General features: G+C 43.2%; 2 protein-coding genes across 2 annotated transcripts; one reads left to right on the top strand and one right to left on the bottom strand.

Annotated features, from left to right (window-relative positions):
* Nucleotides 1-8,048: 8,048 nt before the first annotated feature.
* Nucleotides 8,049-13,355, bottom strand: lamtor3 (late endosomal/lysosomal adaptor, MAPK and MTOR activator 3). Its single transcript, XM_038967778.1, has 7 exons — nt 13,240-13,355; nt 12,915-12,952; nt 12,758-12,792; nt 12,111-12,169; nt 11,866-11,999; nt 8,510-8,573; nt 8,049-8,409 (listed from the first exon to the last, which is right to left on the bottom strand). The coding sequence occupies exons 2-7, from the start codon at nt 12,921-12,923 to the stop codon at nt 8,336-8,338; spliced, it is 375 nt and encodes a 124-aa protein (XP_038823706.1). The 5' UTR covers nt 12,924-12,952; nt 13,240-13,355; the 3' UTR covers nt 8,049-8,335.
* LOC120023712 (protein YIPF7-like) lies at nt 13,339-16,557 on the top strand. Its single transcript, XM_038967777.1, has 6 exons — nt 13,339-13,424; nt 14,762-14,885; nt 15,132-15,268; nt 15,449-15,594; nt 15,747-15,928; nt 16,074-16,557. Exons 2-6 carry the CDS (start codon nt 14,764-14,766, stop codon nt 16,234-16,236), a joined length of 750 nt encoding a protein of 249 aa, XP_038823705.1. The 5' UTR covers nt 13,339-13,424; nt 14,762-14,763; the 3' UTR covers nt 16,237-16,557.
* Nucleotides 16,558-16,941: the final 384 nt, after the last annotated feature.

The raw sequence follows: 16,941 nt of genomic DNA on the forward strand, positions 1-16,941 counted from the left end.
AGATAAATAAAATGTTTTATTTATCTTCATATTATGCTTATGTGGGATACTTGTCAGTTAGAATGTCTCTTTTTGGACTATACTGTGGGCAGTTGCATTGGCCTTTGTCTCTAGGGAAAAGTCACTTGGGGCCCAGAGAGGGGAGGAGAATGGCAGTGTCTGGAACCATTGTATTACCCCTCTGATGTGTTGAACTTATCTTTCATGGTATATGACCTAGAGAATCACTCCCCTTTCTGAGCTTGTCCAGGAGGAGGTGTATTTGAGATGGGAGTATCTAGAATTGACAATTGATATATGCCATTGGATGAGGTAATGTTTTGGTACCAAGCACGAGATTGGAACCTCATTTTAGGAGACCAAACTGATTGATAATTTATAGCTAATGCTATCTAGCTATGGGATACTCCTCTTTCAAGTAAAAGGTTCTTTGTGAACTGTTACTAAGATCTGTGGTTCGTCATGTAAGTTAGGAGGGGGTGTATCTTGGCTATAAAATATTCTAAGAATTGTGTTGTAAGGACTATGGTGAAGCTCATATATAATTAAAGATGGACTTTATAATATAACTCTGACTTGTGTGTGGTTTGCTCTCTCATCATTGAATAATACATGAAATTACCACGACAGGCTACATACAAACACCGGTTAGTCACGCTGATTGAGGTAGTATGTACATGTAGATATGGTTAAAGTGACTATGCTTATATGATGAACAGAGAGTAGCAGTAGCGTAAAAGAGGGCTTTGCGGGTGGTGGGTGGGACACAATGCAGATAGCCCGGTTAGCCAATGTGCTGGAGCACTGTTTGGTCGGCCCAATAATCTTTCTCAGATTATTACCAATCCCACAAGGTATGACTCCAAACACCCAGAAAAGGCTACTCTTCTTGATGTTATTCTCACAAATAATCCTGATAGGTATCAGTCTGGTGTTTTCTGTAATGACCTTAGTGATCACTGTTTTACAGCCTGTGTTCGTAATGGCTGCTCAGTGAAACAACCTGTCCTGATTTGTTATAGACACTTGCTAAATAACTTTAATGAGCAAGCCTTCCTTCATGAACTGGCCTCTGTAAAATGGTATAGAATCAGCTTGATCCCCTCTGTCGAAGACGCTTGGACCTTCTTTTTTTATATTTTCAGTGGTATTTTTAACAAACACGCCCCATAAAGAAAATGCAAATTATAAACGGTTCAGCCCCTGGTTCGACCGTGATCTTGCAGAGTTAATCCACCTCAAGAATTGCATTTGACGAAAGGCTCGGCACACACATACTCAGGCTGACTGGCTCTCGTTCAGGCAAATGAGAAAGAAGTGCACTCAGGCTATCCGGAAGGCCAAAGTTAGTTACTTTAAGGGGAAGTTCTCTCTCTGTGGGTCTAACCCCAAGAAGTTCTGGAAAACGGTTAAAGACCTGGAGAATAAACCCTCAGAGCTGCCCATGTCCCTTAAAGTTGATGATGTGGCTGTTACTGACAAGAAGCACATGGCTGAGTTCTTTAATCACCACTTCATTAAGTCAGGATTCCTATTTGACTCAGCCATGCCTCCTTGCACATCCAATATTTCCTCATCTCCCACCCCTTCTAATGTGACTATCCCCAATGCTTCTCCCTATTTTTCCCCTGCCCCGCTAGAAAGTTTCTCCCTGCAAGCAGTCACCAAGTCTGAGGTGCTAGAGGAGCTCCTGAAACTTGACCCCAAAAAAACATCTGGGTCAAATGGTTTAGACCCTTTCTTCTTTAAGGTTGCTGCCCCTATCATCGCCAAGCCTATCTCCAAATGTTTTACCTCTCTCCTTTATGGGGAGGTTCCTATTGCTTGGAAGGCAGCCACGGTTCATCCTTTATTTAAAGGGGGAGATCAAGCTGATCCTAACTGTTATAGGCCTATTTCTATTTTGCCCTGTTTATCAAAAGCGTTGGAAGAATTTGTCAATAATCAACTGACTAGCTTTCTTGATGTCTATAGTATTCTCTCTGGTATGCAATCTGGTTTCCGTTCAGGTTATGGATGTGTCACTGCAACCTTAAAGGTCCTCAATGATGTCACCATTGCCCTTGACTCTAAGCAATGTTGTGGTGCTATTTTTATTGACTTGGCCAAAGCTTTTGATACGGTAGACCATTCCATTCTTGTGGGCCGGCTAAGGAATATTGGTGTCTCTGAGGGGTCTTTGGCCTGGTTTGCTAACTACCTCTGACAAAGAGTGCAGTGTATAAAGTCGGAAAATCTGCTGTCTCAGCCACTGCCTGTCACCAAGGGAGTACCCTAGGCTCAATCCTAGGCCCCACGCTCTTCTCAATTTACATCAACAACATAGCTCAGGCAGTAGGAAGCTCTCTCATCCATTTATATGCAGATGATACAGTCTTATAGTCAGCTGGCCCCTCCCCAGATGTTGTGTTAAATGCTCTACAACAAAGCTTTCTTAGTGTCCAACAAGCTTAACCTTTAAGCTTAACCTTAACCAACAAGCTTAACATGCTCAACCTTGTTCTGAACACCTCCAAAACAAAGGTAATGTGGTTTGGTAAGAAGAATGCCCCTCTCCCCACAGGTGTGATTACTACCTCTGAGGGTTTAGAGCTTGAGGTAGTCACCTCATACAAGTACTTGGGAGTATGGCTAAACAGTACACTGTCCTTCTCTCAGCACATATCAAATCTGCAGGCTAAAGTTAAATCTAGACTTGTTTTCCTCTATCCTAATCGCTCCTCTTTCACCCCAGCTGCCAAACTAACCCTGATTCAGATGACAACATGCATTCAAAGACTTTACTGAGTTACAATTCATATAAGGAAATCAGTCAATTGAAATAAATTCATTAGGCCCTAATCTATGGATTTCACATGACTGGGAATACAGATATGCATGTTGGTCACAGATATCTTTAAAAAAAAGATAGGGGTGTGGATCAGAAAACCAGTAAGTATCTAGTGTGACAGCTATTTGCCTCATGCAGCGCGAGACATCTCCTTCGCATAGAGTTGATCAGGCTGTTGATTGTGGCCTGTGGAATGTTGTCCCACTCCTCTTCAATGGTTGTGCGAAGTTGCTGGACATTGGCGGGAACTGGAACACAATGTCGTACACGTCATACCAGAGCATCCCAAACATGCTCAATGGGTGGTGACTTGTCTTGTGAGTATGCAGGCCATGGAAGAATTTAGACATTTTCACCTTCCAAGAATTGTGTACAGATCCTTGCGACATGGGGCTGTCCATTGTCATGATGAAACATGAGATGATGGCAGTGGATGAATGGCACGACAATGGGCCTCAGGATCTCACCACAGTATCTCTGTGCATTCAAATTGCAATCGATAAAATGCAATTGTGTTCATTGTCCGTAGCTTATGCCTGCCCATACCATAACCCCACTGCCTCCATGGGACACTCTGTTCACAATGTTGACATCAGCAAACCGCTCACCCACGACGCCATTCACGCTGTCTGCCATCTGCCCGTTACAGTTGTGATAAAGGAATCTATATGTTTAAAGTAATGACTAAAGGATTCCACCCTGAAATCATATAATTGTATGAAATGTGTTAAGAGTAATAATTCCATAATGTGTGTGACTAGACCATTGTGTTACTATTTCGCAATATGAGCTGGGTAGAGTTGAGACATTCAAGGCCAACTGAACTGTCGACTTGTTATAACTCAAACTGACAACAGGAAAGAGGCCCCTTCCAAGGCTCCTATAATCTAGGGAGGAGAGGAACGGCTAGAAACTGCCAGGCTGGTAGAAAAGTGATAAACTGTGTGTGTGTGTGTGCGTGCGTGTAGATGGGGGTGGGAGTTATAAAATGACTGTTTGCATTTTTGACTTCAGAGTACTCTCTGAATAAAGGATTGATCTATTGCAGACTGGTGGCTTTGTCTAATTCTTCATTAACCAGGGTCTTACAAACTTCTGGGAATCGGTCAAAGCTATAGTGATAGTTGAGTTCAACCATTGGGATAAAATTTCTCGTGATAAGTTGAAACCAGGATTAATCCATGAAGATCACACTTCTCCAGCTTGCCAGTTTCCATCAAAGGTGAGCATTTGCCCACTGAATTCGGTAATGACGCCGAATTGCAGTCAGGTCAAGACCCTGGTGAGGACGACGAGCACGTAGATGAGCTTCCTTGAGACAGTTTCTGACAGTTTTTGTAGAAATTCTTCAGTTGTGGTCTCAGACAATCCCGCAGGTGAAGAAGCCAGATGTGGAGGTTCTGGGCTGGTGTGGTTAAACAAGTTCTGCGGTTGAGGCCGGTTGGACATAGAGCCAAATTATCGAAAATGACGGAGGAGGCTTATGGTAGAGAAATGAACATTCAATTATCTGGCAACAGCTCTGGTGGACATTTCTACACTCCCTCAAAACTTGAGACATCTGTGGCATTGCGTCACATTTGTTGTCCCCAGCACAAGGTACACCTGTGTAATGATCATACTGTTTAATCAGCTTCTTGATATGCCACCTGTCAGGTGGATGGATTATCTAGGCAAAGGAGAAATCCTCACTGAATGGGATGTAAACTAATTTGTGCACAAATTTGCGCAAATTAATATTTTTGTGCGTATGGAAAGATGGTAGCTACTTTCTCTTGTTGCTGGGTCTCTTTTTGTAGCTGTTGTATTATTTAAGTTTAATGATTTTAAAATTTGCAATAATCATCATTCTGTCTCAGTGTGGTGTTCCCCAAGTGGACATTATGTATTTTATTTTGTGTAACAAGAGTGGTGTGGAGGTGAACGAATGGATCACGATAACAGATTGAAATTGGTGAGCCCATATTCCACCATTAGAATGTATACAACAGAAACAAAGCTTGAACTGGCTACCTCTTAGTCCAAATTCTTAACTAATGGGGGTAGAATCAGAGCAAAATAGCCTAACAAATGAATGTTTATCATTTTCAGTCACAGATAAAAGGAAGATGACAACATGAAGCGGATGAGAGAAGAGAATTGGAAAGCAGAGGAGGAGCTGTGACAGATGTGGACAGCCAAAATAAGCATATTTCCACAATGAACTAAAAGAATAACCTCAAGACTGGTAGCTTGTCACTCCACCGAGATCCTCTCTGCTCCACATAGATTAAATGACTGGCTGGTAACCTAAGACAAAATACAAGTGGGCTCTGAACATCTAAACAATATCCATTTTTACCATGCAATTTACAGAACATGCACAATGACAATGTTGTAAATCAGGCCTGGGCAATTATTTTCCATGGAGGGACACATTAGAATATATTTTTGCCATCGCAGGCCAGAATCATATTACAAGATAATACATCATGTGTATGACTGTGTTGACAGATATTTCTACTGTAAATCACATCCAGATATGCTACATATTTTACTTTTTTAACATGCACAGAAATAAACCACATACATGTTCTCCTTTTGGTAGGTATTTTCATTATTAAACATGCAATGAACTACACGGAGGGAAAAGTACACTGTGCATTCAGCACCACGGACAGAACTCTTGCACAAAATGTATGCAGGTATGCACACAAATATGAGAGAGAGAGTGCTCAACATTACATTTAAACTACTCAATCGGTGTGAGGAGTGAAGTCTCTGATGGGCATTGACTAGAGCAATGGTCAGGTATAGTTCCTGACGTCGCTATGCGGAGGATTGCTGAGAGTCAGTAAGAGATGATCTGTGCCTCGACTTGTTATATTTCATAACAGAAAATGTATGTTCACATACATAGGTTGACCCAAACAGTACAAACATCTGAGCATGTCTCCCAATCTTTGGAAAGTTTTGTTCATCTAGAGATGCATAGAACCTCGTCAGTGTCATTCTTTTGAATAGTTCTCCAATCACTGCATCAGACTGAAGATCGATAAGCTCAAATTGCATGTCAGTGGGAGCGTTATCCACATTGAAGGTGAAAGGAGAGGTAACAAACAGCATGTCATTTTCCAACACTTTGAAATCCTCAAAACGACGAGAAAACTCACCGTTCAAAGCACGCAGCAGCGATGTATACTTCTCCCGTTGGTCATCTGATAGGGAACAGACTAGTAGTGTCGGGAAGGGGGGTGAGATTGTTGGCTTCTACTTGGCGGGTCAGGAGTAATTTTCCCTTGATGGCTTTGACAAGGCTGTACATCTGATGTGAAATAATGCCCTTTCCTTATAGTTTGGAATTCAGTTCATTCATGAGGGCCATGTCCACAGTGAAGGCAAAAATCAGCCAACCATTCTTTATCTTGCAGTTGAGGGAAATCTACATAGTGTAATGAAACAGCAGGGAGCAGGTCTCGAACCCTCGACCTCCTAGCCCGAGGTCCGGCGCGCTATCGACTGTGCCGCAAAAGCATGCTCAAGCGGCAGAGTCGATATCCGCGCTTATAAACCCAGGGTCGTTACACTACTCCCTCCTTTCAAAGAGCGCGTCCTCGCGCTAGCTTGCGACTTTACGTCTTACAGGAACGCGCTCACCGGCCAAGCACACGCACTGTCGTGGATGCGAGGTCCGATCACTTCCGACACCAATGTAATGAAACAGGCAGGGAGCAGGTCTCGAACCCTCGACCTCCTAGCCCGAGGTCCGGCGCGCTATCGACTGGGCCGCAAAAGCATGCTCAAGCGGCAGAGTCGATTTCCGCGCTTATAAACCCAGGGTCGTTACAATATTTTCATTTCCAAAATCTCAGCAATCTCCGACTTCAGGTTCCACAGTCTTTTAAGCATCTTCCCCTAACTCAGCCATCTGAAGTTTGTGTGGTAGGGGAGATATGCATGACCCGACTGTCTCTTCCAACAGTGAGACAAACTGCCTGTAGTTTTATGATTTTGCGCTTATGAAGTTTACCCCTTCAGTGACTATCCACAACATGACTCATTTTCAGAACACATTTATAGAGCACCTCCTAATGAATAATGCAATTCAGGAAAATACTTTTCTGATCTGGGTTCTGCTCAGCTACTTGATCTTGTATCCTTTTCAAAAGACCAACGTTTTTTTCTGTCAAGTTTGGGCACACAATGGCCACTGGATAACTTTTCAAAACAGTCCCAGCTTTGCCACACTTATTAACCTCCTCCGATAAATATTTCCCTGTGGTTGTGCTCTTCATTGACTGCACTGAAGCAAGCTCCTCTGTAATGTCAAAGTCTGTGTTTATGCCTCGTAAGAATATCAACAACTGCGCCGTGTCATGTGCATCACTGCTCTCATCCAGGGACAAGGAGAAATCATTTACCTCGTCTGTCAGTTGTTCCATATTCTCTGCGATGTCCTCAACGCGCTGTGTCACTGTTCGTCTTGACGGGTAAACATTTTCAAACAGCTCTTTCTTGTCGGGGCAAAGTATTGCTGCAGTCAATTAAACATTCTTTAAAGAATTCGCCCCTAGCGAATGGCTTGCTATGTTTAGCAATTTTGTTGGACAATTCCATCGTTTGCAGAATGCAATTTTGTGAAAAGTCCTTGCTGCTTTTGCAACTGAGAAAGCAACTCTTTCGATGCACTTGCACTCCGCTCAGAAGACATATTCCTATATTTCTCTGCATGCTTTGTCTGGAAGTGTCGGGGTAAGTTGTAGTCCTTCAAGACAGCGAGGCTCTCTTTGCACACAGCTTTCCCTGATACCTCAAATAGTTCGATGTCCACACTTGCTGGAAAACCCTTCGTCTACTTTACCTTTCATTGAAAAACAAATTTTTGCGCAATTTCTACCTTGCTACGACGTGAAACTGACGTGTGTCAGCCTGTCAGTCACTGTCTGTCCTCGTGCAGTTGTTATTGTTGGGACTTAAATCTTTACAAAGGCTGTAATTCATTGGGCTTTTAATTTTTCAAAACTTTACTATTGCAAATTCTCTGTGATCTGCGCATGATTCCGTGGGCCGTATTGAATCAAGTCGCAGTCTGCATACGGCCCGGCCTTTGCCCTGGCCTGTTGTTGATATTTCTTTTGTGATACTTCAGTTCCTCCAGGAATTATTTTTTCTAAATTGACCGCTATCTTTCACTGGTTGACATTCACTTGATCTTAATTTTACTCAAGATAACACAGTATGAGGGTGAGTTCTGTTAATATTTATTTTAAGAAAATGGCTACATGAGTCAGTTTACTTACAAAAAACACAAGCAAGGAAGGGGTAACATTAAAGTTTTAGAACATGAATGACAAACAATACAGCATCAAGACACTATCAAACATGTATCAGTCTTTCTGCAACAGAGCCATTCTTGTGTGAGAGTGCGTGTGCATGAGTGATATTAAATATATGTCATTGTGATCATGAAAAAGGAAACTTGTGATTCTGTCATAGAACAGTCCTTTTGTCGTCAAGGTGACACTCCTAAGCAACCTCCACTACCTGCCGTAGCTCTTCGATTAGCGGTACGAGCTCCTTCTCCAGATTGATGATCAAACCTACATACAACATCAGTTAAGCTTGGATAACCCTTCAGAATTCTGTACTTTTCATCCTCATTCATGCAGAGGAGATGATAAGGAGAGAACTTTATCTTACCGGTGTTAGCAGTACTGCTTGCGATGAAACTGATCACCAAAGGCAGCCGGTTAAACTGCACAATCTGGCAAAAGGAGAGGCAATCAAACAAGGCACAACTTAACATTCGGAAAATATTCCAACTTTCCACATTTTGTTACATTACAGCCTTATTCTAAAATGGATGAAATATACCCCATAATGACAAAGTGAAAACCGGTTTAAAAATGTTTAATATTTAAAAAAATAAAATTATTTACATAAGTATTCAGACCCTTTGAGATTCAAAATTGAGCTCCGGTGCATCCTGTTTCCATTGATCATCCTTAAGCTGTGTCTACAACTTGATTGGAGCCCACCTGTGGTAAATTCAATTGATTGGACGTGATTTGGGAAAGGCACACCTGTCTATAGAAGGTCCCACAGTTGACAGCGCATGTTAGAGCAAAAACCAAGCATTGAAGGTCCCCAAGAACAGTGGCCCCCATCATTTTTAAATGAAGTAGTTTGGAGCCATCCAGACTCTTCCTAGAGCTGGCCACCGGGCCAAACTGAGTGATTGGGGGAGAAGGGCCTTGGACAGGGAGGTGGCAAAGAACCTGATGGTCACTGCCAGAGCTCCAGAGTTCCTCTGTGGAGATGGGAGACCCTTCCAGAAGGACAACCATCTCTGCAGCACTCTACCAATCAGGCCTTTATAGTAGAGTGGCCAGACAGAGGCCCCTCAGTAAAAGGCATACGACAGCCCGCTTGGAGTTTGCCAAAAGGCACCTAAAGGACTCTCAGACCATGAGAAACAAGATTCTCTGGTCTGATGAAACCAAGATTGAACTCTTTGGCCTAAATGCAGAGAGTCACATCTGGAGGAAACCTGGCACCATCCCTACGGTGAAGCATGGTGGTGACAGCATCAAGCTGTGGGGATGTTTTTCAGTGGCAGGGACTGGGAGACATATCAGGATCGAGGGAAATATGAATGGAGCGAAGTACAGATATCCTTGATGGGATGCTCTCCATCCAACCTGACAGAGCTTGAGGATCTGCAGAGAAGAATGGGGAAAAACACCAAATACAGGTGTGCCAAGCTTGTAGCATCATACCCAAGAAGATGTGAGGATGTAATCGCTGCCAAAGGTGCTTCAACAAAGTACTGAGTAAAGGGTCTGAATACTTAGGTAAATGTGATATCTGATTTTAGTTTTTAATACATTTACAAATGTCTAAACCGGTTTTTGCTTTGTTATTATACACTGCTCAAAAAAATAAAGGGAACACTTAAACAACACAATGTAACTCCAAGTCAATCACACTTCTGTGAAATCAAACTGTCCACTTCGGAAGCAACACTGATTGACAATAAATTTCACATGCGGTTGTGCAAATGGAATAGACAAAAGGTTGAAATTATAGGCAATTAGCAAGACACCCCCAATAAAGGAGTGATTCTGCAGGTGGTGACCACAGACCACTTCTCAGTTCCTATGCTTCCTGGCTGATGTTTTGGTCACTTTTGAATGCTGGCGGTGCTCTCACTCTAGTGGTAGCATGAGACAGAGTCTACAACCCACACAAGTGGCTCAGGTAGTGCAGCTCATCCAGGATGGCACATCAATGCGAGCTGTGGCAAGAAGGTTTGCTGTGTCTGTCAGCGTAGTGTCCAGAGCATGGAGGCGCTACCAGGAGACAGGCCAGTACATCAGGAGACGTGGAGGAGGCCGTAGGAGGGCAACAACCCAGCAGCAGGACCGCTACCTCCGCCTTTGTGCAAGGAGGAGCACTGCCAGAGCCCTGCAAAATGACCTCCAGCAGGCCACAAATGTGCATGTGTCAGCATATGGTCTCACAAGGGCTCTGAGGATCTCATCTCGGTACCTAATGGCAGTCAGGCTACCTCTGGCGAGCACCTGGAGGGCTGTGCGGCCCCACAAAGAAATGCCACCCCACACCATGACTGACCCACCGCCAAACCGGTCATGCTGGAGGATGTTGCAGGCAGCAGAACGTTCTCCACGGCGTCTCCAGACTCTGTCACGTCTGTCACATGTGCTCAGTGTGAACCTGCTTTCATCTGTGAAGAGCACAGGGCGCCAGTGGCGAATTTGCCAATCTTGGTGTTCTCTGGCAAATGCCAAACGTCCTGCACGGTGTTGGGCTGTAAGCACAACCCCCACCTGTGGACGTCGGGCCCTCATACCACCCTCATGGAGTCTGTTTCTGATCGTTTGAGCAGACTCCATGAGGGTGGTATGAGGGCCCGACGTCCACAGGTGGGGGTTGTGCTTACAGCCCAACACCGTGCAGGACGTTTGGCATTTGCCAGAGAACACCAAGATTGGCAAATTCGCCACTGGCGCCCTGTGCTCTTCACAGATGAAAGCAGGTTCACACTGAGCACATGTGACAGACGTGACAGAGTCTGGAGACGCCGTGGAGAACGTTCTGCTGCCTGCAACATCCTCCAGCATGACCGGTTTGGCGGTGGGTCAGTCATGGTGTGGGGTGGCATTTCTTTGTGGGGCCGCACAGCCCTCCAGGTGCTCGCCAGAGGTAGCCTGACTGCCATTAGGTACCGAGATGAGATCCTCAGAGCCCTTGTGAGACCATATGCTGACACATGCACATTTGTGGCCTGCTGGAGGTCATTTTGCAGGGCTCTGGCAGTGCTCCTCCTTGCACAAAGGCGGAGGTAGCGGTCCTGCTGCTGGGTTGTTGCCCTCCTACGGCCTCCTCCACGTCTCCTGATGTACTGGCCTGTCTCCTGGTAGCGCCTCCATGCTCTGGACACTACGCTGACAGACACAGCAAACCTTTTTGCCACAGCTCGCATTGATGTGCCATCCTGGATGAGCTGCACTACCTGAGCCACTTGTGTGGGTTGTAGACTCCGTCTCATGCTACCACTAGAGTGAGAGCACCGCCAGCATTCAAAAGTGACCAAAACATCAGCCAGGAAGCATAGGAACTGAGAAGTGGTCTGTGGTCACCACCTGCAGAATCACTCCTTTATTGGGGGTGTCTTGCTAATTGCCTATAATTACCACCTTTTGTCTATTCCATTTGCACAACAGCATGTGTGATTGACTTGGAGTTACATTGTGTTGTTTAACTGTTCCCTTTATTTTTTTGAGCAGTGTAGGTTGTGTAGATTGAAGGGAAAATACAATTGAATCCATTAGAGTAAGGCTGCAATGTAAAATGTGGAAAAGGTCAAGGGGTCAATACTTTCCAAATGCACTGTAGGTCAGTGTTTCTCAAGCTATTCCCAGGGAGCCCCAGGGAATGCACACTCATTCTAGCCCAGCACTAACACCTGACTCAACTAATCACCAAGTCTCCCCAGGCAACAATGTCAATTGTTAGTTCTAGATTTAACTTACCTGGTATGTGTTATAGTAGCAGATGATGCTCTTGTTTTTGGAGAGCCCTAGCTTACTGCCCTGGTCGGTGGCCAATGCAAAAGTGGAGAGGAAGCCTGGCCGTAGCGCATATTCTGGTGCATTATCATTTGCCACTGAAGGATAAAATATCAGGTACACTGAGCACAACACATTGGAACATGGATAAGAAGAGGTCAACTAAATTACCTCGTTTTTAGAACAGAACAGTTGTGAGGGAGACCTACCTTTGATAACTGGGACACCATCCCTGTCTGTCACTACAATTGCATGAAGACCCTCAACACTGGTGGATAAGGAGAAAAAGAGCAGCACTTGACATAGCTGACTTAACGCCAGTCCATGGTGAGGGACATTTCTAATTAACTCCAACAGAGTGGAGCATAGACCAGGCTTTATGGAATTCAGTTCAGACTACATTGAGTCACCCAAGGTCAATACTTGAAAAACGTCAATTATGAAACACTTACCTTGTACCTATGTTTGTCCTCCATACTTAAAAAAACATTAATCAAATACAACCTACTGTTTCCTTGTTGGCACATGTACATTTGCAAAGTCGGTGGCTGTATTTAATTAACGTTTCTGGAAAAATATGGATTTCAAAGAAAGACAGGCGACTACAGAGGACAAACATAAATACAAGGTAAGCATTTCATTATTTAAGTATTGACCTTGGGCAAATCAATGTAGTTGGAGCTGAATTGCACAAAGCCTAGTCTCTGCTGCACTCGGTAGGTGGAGTTCAGAAACATCCTTCACCGTGGAGTTTAGTCTGCTACACATGACATAATTCGTTAAGTCAAATGAACTCATTAGGTTTCAGCAACAGAAGAATCACAATGAACACACCATATTCATACAACCAACATACCTTGGTAGCTGTTTGTACAAGTATCTCTTCAAGTCCTGCAACAAATGTCAATGTGTTAGCCCAAAGCAATTTGTTACACGAGTGTAGCTAGCTATAGCTTCATCTGGCTAGATGGATATAGCCAATTAGTGATTGTGCTCAAAGAATTGATACTTACATCAGCCATGGTGGAAATTTCTTTTATTCCTTCAATTACTAAAATAGAGAACTGAATTATGGCAAGGGTGTCTAACGCTAAAGAATATCAGCAGGTATTTTTGTGCTCTCCCAAGCTTCCCCTGACTTGTTGACAGCTAACGTTAGCTAGCTACAGTACGCTATAACCAGCTGATAACGTTACTGGGTTTAGGAAGGTTACGTAATGTTAGCTAGCTGAACTTGGTTGTTTTTAATATGTACCTTATTAACAAAATGTCATTTTCACTAGCTACAAGGTATGACAATCTTTATCGAATACTTTTAAAATGCACTGTGTTGGTTACCTTATTGAATTGTTTTACTTGGCACAAAATCTTCGATGTTTTTCTGACTCCGCTTGAGCACAAGGAAATCACATGACTGACTTGTTCAGCTAGGAAGAGGCGAAGCGAGAGGATTTACTCAGCCCAAATTGTTACTGCGTGCGATAAGCCCTTTTTGTATGGTCTATGAGAGAGTGCCGAATTACGTAAGGCTTATTTGATCGAATATACGTTTCGTAATGTTTAGGCTCTTACAAATGTACTAATATAAGTGGATGCAAATTGAATTCCGGCAAATTTGATAAAAAACAACTTAGTTGTGCATGTGGTTGACACGGGTATCTGCCCTCTAATTGGTTAGAATGGTCCCACCTGATCTCGCCGCCTGCCTTCCATCTTGGTCAAGTCAGTGCCATCTGCGACCCTTGGGACGTCCCTACTCTAAACCTAACCTTAACCTTAACCCCTACCCAAACCTTAACCATAACCCTTACCTTAACTATTTTAAATGTAAACTTCAATGGGGTAGGGACGTCCCAAGGATTCCGGATAGCATTGACTCCTCCATATTTGAGGACATGTATTGCCATTGTTAGAGCGGTCACTCAACTATCTTGTCAATATAATAGATCATCTTTGACTTGACCCATGTTGAGCCAGCAACATCCGGGTTACGCTGTTCGAAAATGTTTCAAAATAAGAGCCTTGTCAACAGTGGAAATTGTTAATTCTGTTCTGTAGCACCGAGTATCCAAAACCATTGCATTTCTGCAAATGGATGTAATGTGCATTACCAAACCTCCAAACCTAGCTGAATGAAAAAGAAAAAAGAGCGCAATTAAGAAATAGATTAAATAGAAAGTGGGCTACTTAGTCTGCTTCTCAGGATTTGTCATTCCCCAAGTTTAAATATAGTAAACTATTTATAGTACATCCCCACATAGGCGTCAACTTTTCTTCCCAAACTCTCCCTTGACAACATAATAAGAGGTCTTGCTGAGAATTTACCTCAAGGTTTGAAATCTGAATTTAGCAATAAGGCTCTGTGTGGGATGTGATTGTACTTTAATGAAGTGAATAGACTCTGGTTGATTTCACAGGCATACATATTTCTGTTGGCTGTTTCTTATGCATGTCTATTTAGTGTTGCTACTAGGCCACTGGTGCTGTGACTGTAAACAGACTTTCAATGGGCTGGTACAGGCTTCCAGATCCAATCAAATATGTGCTGATGAGACCTCATTCTATTGAGATAAGCAATCCCAGTTACAAAATATGATCTTGCCTTATCAGTTTGAGTGAAATCTTAAGGATACCTGGCTTGCTATTTCTGCTGTAGTGTGAGTATGCTGTTGACCAAAGGATAAAGCGCAATAGCTATTTGTATTATCATTTGTAGTTTATGTAATTGTGATTTGGTTGACAACTAGTTTTGTGATATGTGAGACTCAAACTGAGCACCACTCCTCAAAAGGCTAGCCCCTCACTTCATTCTACTGTTACAGTCATGATCTTTATCTAATCATCTCTGCCTACTCTATAGCAATGGGGGACTTTCAGCAATTTGAACAGGGCTTCTACCAGTCAGGGTATTACATCGATGACCAGGGACAGGTGGCCTACGACTATGGCAATGGCTATGACCATAACCCAGAGTATGAGGATGAGTAAGTATATGGGGAAAACTCTACATTCCTAAACTCTTCATTCAACTTTTGAACTGGGATTGGGAAGATTTGAATGTGTCAATAAGTCTAACTCATAATATATAATTTTGTTCTCTTAAGGTCAATTACATTATGTCATGATAGAAAGGGAGATGTACAATGGGGGCACATCCCTCACATCTTCCCCTACTTTTTTGAAAGGAAAGTAGATACATTTAGCCAGTAAGATTTTTGTTTTGTTATTAGTGGCATAGATGTGTCCATGCCTGGTGTGTTCACCCCCTCTACGGGCCAGGCCTTCCAGCCTTCAAAGCCTGCTGGGACATATCAATACACAGCTGGAACAGACGGATCATTTGAAGAGGAGCCTCCGTTGCTGGAAGGTAAGACCTGAGTCACTAGTACTGCTCTAAACTGCTGGTTTATTCAACACATTGTTTTATCTCCGGATTAAATCTTTAACAGAAATCAAATTAAATAAGTAACATATTTCAATGTGAAAGTGTATATGAGTCTTCTCATGTTCACATCTGTTTTTATTCCTCTGTTTTGTATTTGTGTAGAGCTTGGCATTAATTTTGAACACATATGGCAGAAGACGTTGACAGTGCTGAACCCTATGATGCCAGCAGATGGCAGCATCATGAATGAGACCGACCTGACGGGCCCTATTCTGTTCTGTATCGCTCTGGGTGCCACTTTACTTATGGTGAGGAACCTCCGGAGCAGCTCATGTCCGTGTGTGTGTGTGCGGCACGTTTTCACAGCCCAAGTCATCATGAGACACTATTAAAATAAAAAGCATTTGTAGCTATGTAAATGTGCATGTACTGTACTGAAAACATTTACTCTTTTATGTAGGCAGGCAAATCCCACTTTAGCTATGTCTATGGGATCAGTGCCATCGGCTGCATGGCGATGTACACCCTGTTGACCCTGCTGAGTTCCCTGACTGTGTCCTATGGCTGTGTAGCCAGCGTTCTGGGCTACTGCCTCCTACCCATGGTGGCACTATCTGCATTCGCAGTCATCTTTTCCCTACAGTGAGTAGGCCTATCCAGTCCAGAAAAAATAAAAAGGTTGCCTAAATAATATTGTGTAAAACAACTAAGATTGGCTCATCTTGATTTATTTTCTGTCATGTCCTTTGTTGTAACTTTTTTGAAATCTTACTTGATTTCCATCCAGAGGGATCATTGGAACTATCCTGGCCTTGCTGGTGATTGGCTGGTGCAGTTTCTCAGCTTCCAAGATCTTCATCTCCACCCTGGCTATGGAGGGCCAGCAGCTGTTGGTAGCGTACCCCTGTGCCCTGCTTTATGGAGTCTTTGCCTTGCTAACAGTGTTCTAAAGGCCACTACTGTCGCTGACTGTCAACAGAGATCACATTTGAGGCACTACGTATCCCATATGGGTATCAGTGCGGTATATGGGTGTGAAAATAACATTGAGTTATAGTTATATAGAGTTGTATTCCTTTCTTTTTTGAAATGGGTCCTGGTTTCTTCTTGGGGGTTACTTTACATTGTGAAAAATGTAATCTGGGTGTGTGATTGGTTGACATTTGTGCATTGGAATGTGCCAAGAAATGTAATTGAAATGTTACATTGTGTCAAAAGGCAATACTGACTTAAATTTGAATTATGGAACCAACAAAGACCATGTTTAAAAGCTATTCAACTTTATTTAATCTTTTTTTTTTTACAGTAATCCAGTGTTTAAAAAAGAAAAACACTACACAACCAAAAGTATGTTTTACTCAATGTATGTGAACACCTGCTAGCTGAACATCTCATTTCAAAATCATGGGCATTAATATGGAGTCGGTAGTCGGTCGCCCATTTGCTGCTATAACAGCCTCCACTCTTCTGGGAAGGCTTTCCACTAGATGTTGGAACATTTCTGCTGGGACTTGCTTCCATTCAGACACAAGAGCATTAGTGTGGTTGGGCACTGACATTGGGCGATTAGGCCTGGCTCGCAGTCAGCGTTCCAATTCATCCCAAAGGTGTTTGAGGTCAGGGTTTTGTGCAGGCCAGTCAAGTTTTTCCACACT

The sequence above is a fragment of the Salvelinus namaycush genome, chromosome 28, assembly GCF_016432855.1.
Source record: "Salvelinus namaycush isolate Seneca chromosome 28, SaNama_1.0, whole genome shotgun sequence".
Taxonomy (NCBI): Eukaryota; Metazoa; Chordata; class Actinopteri; order Salmoniformes; family Salmonidae; genus Salvelinus; species Salvelinus namaycush.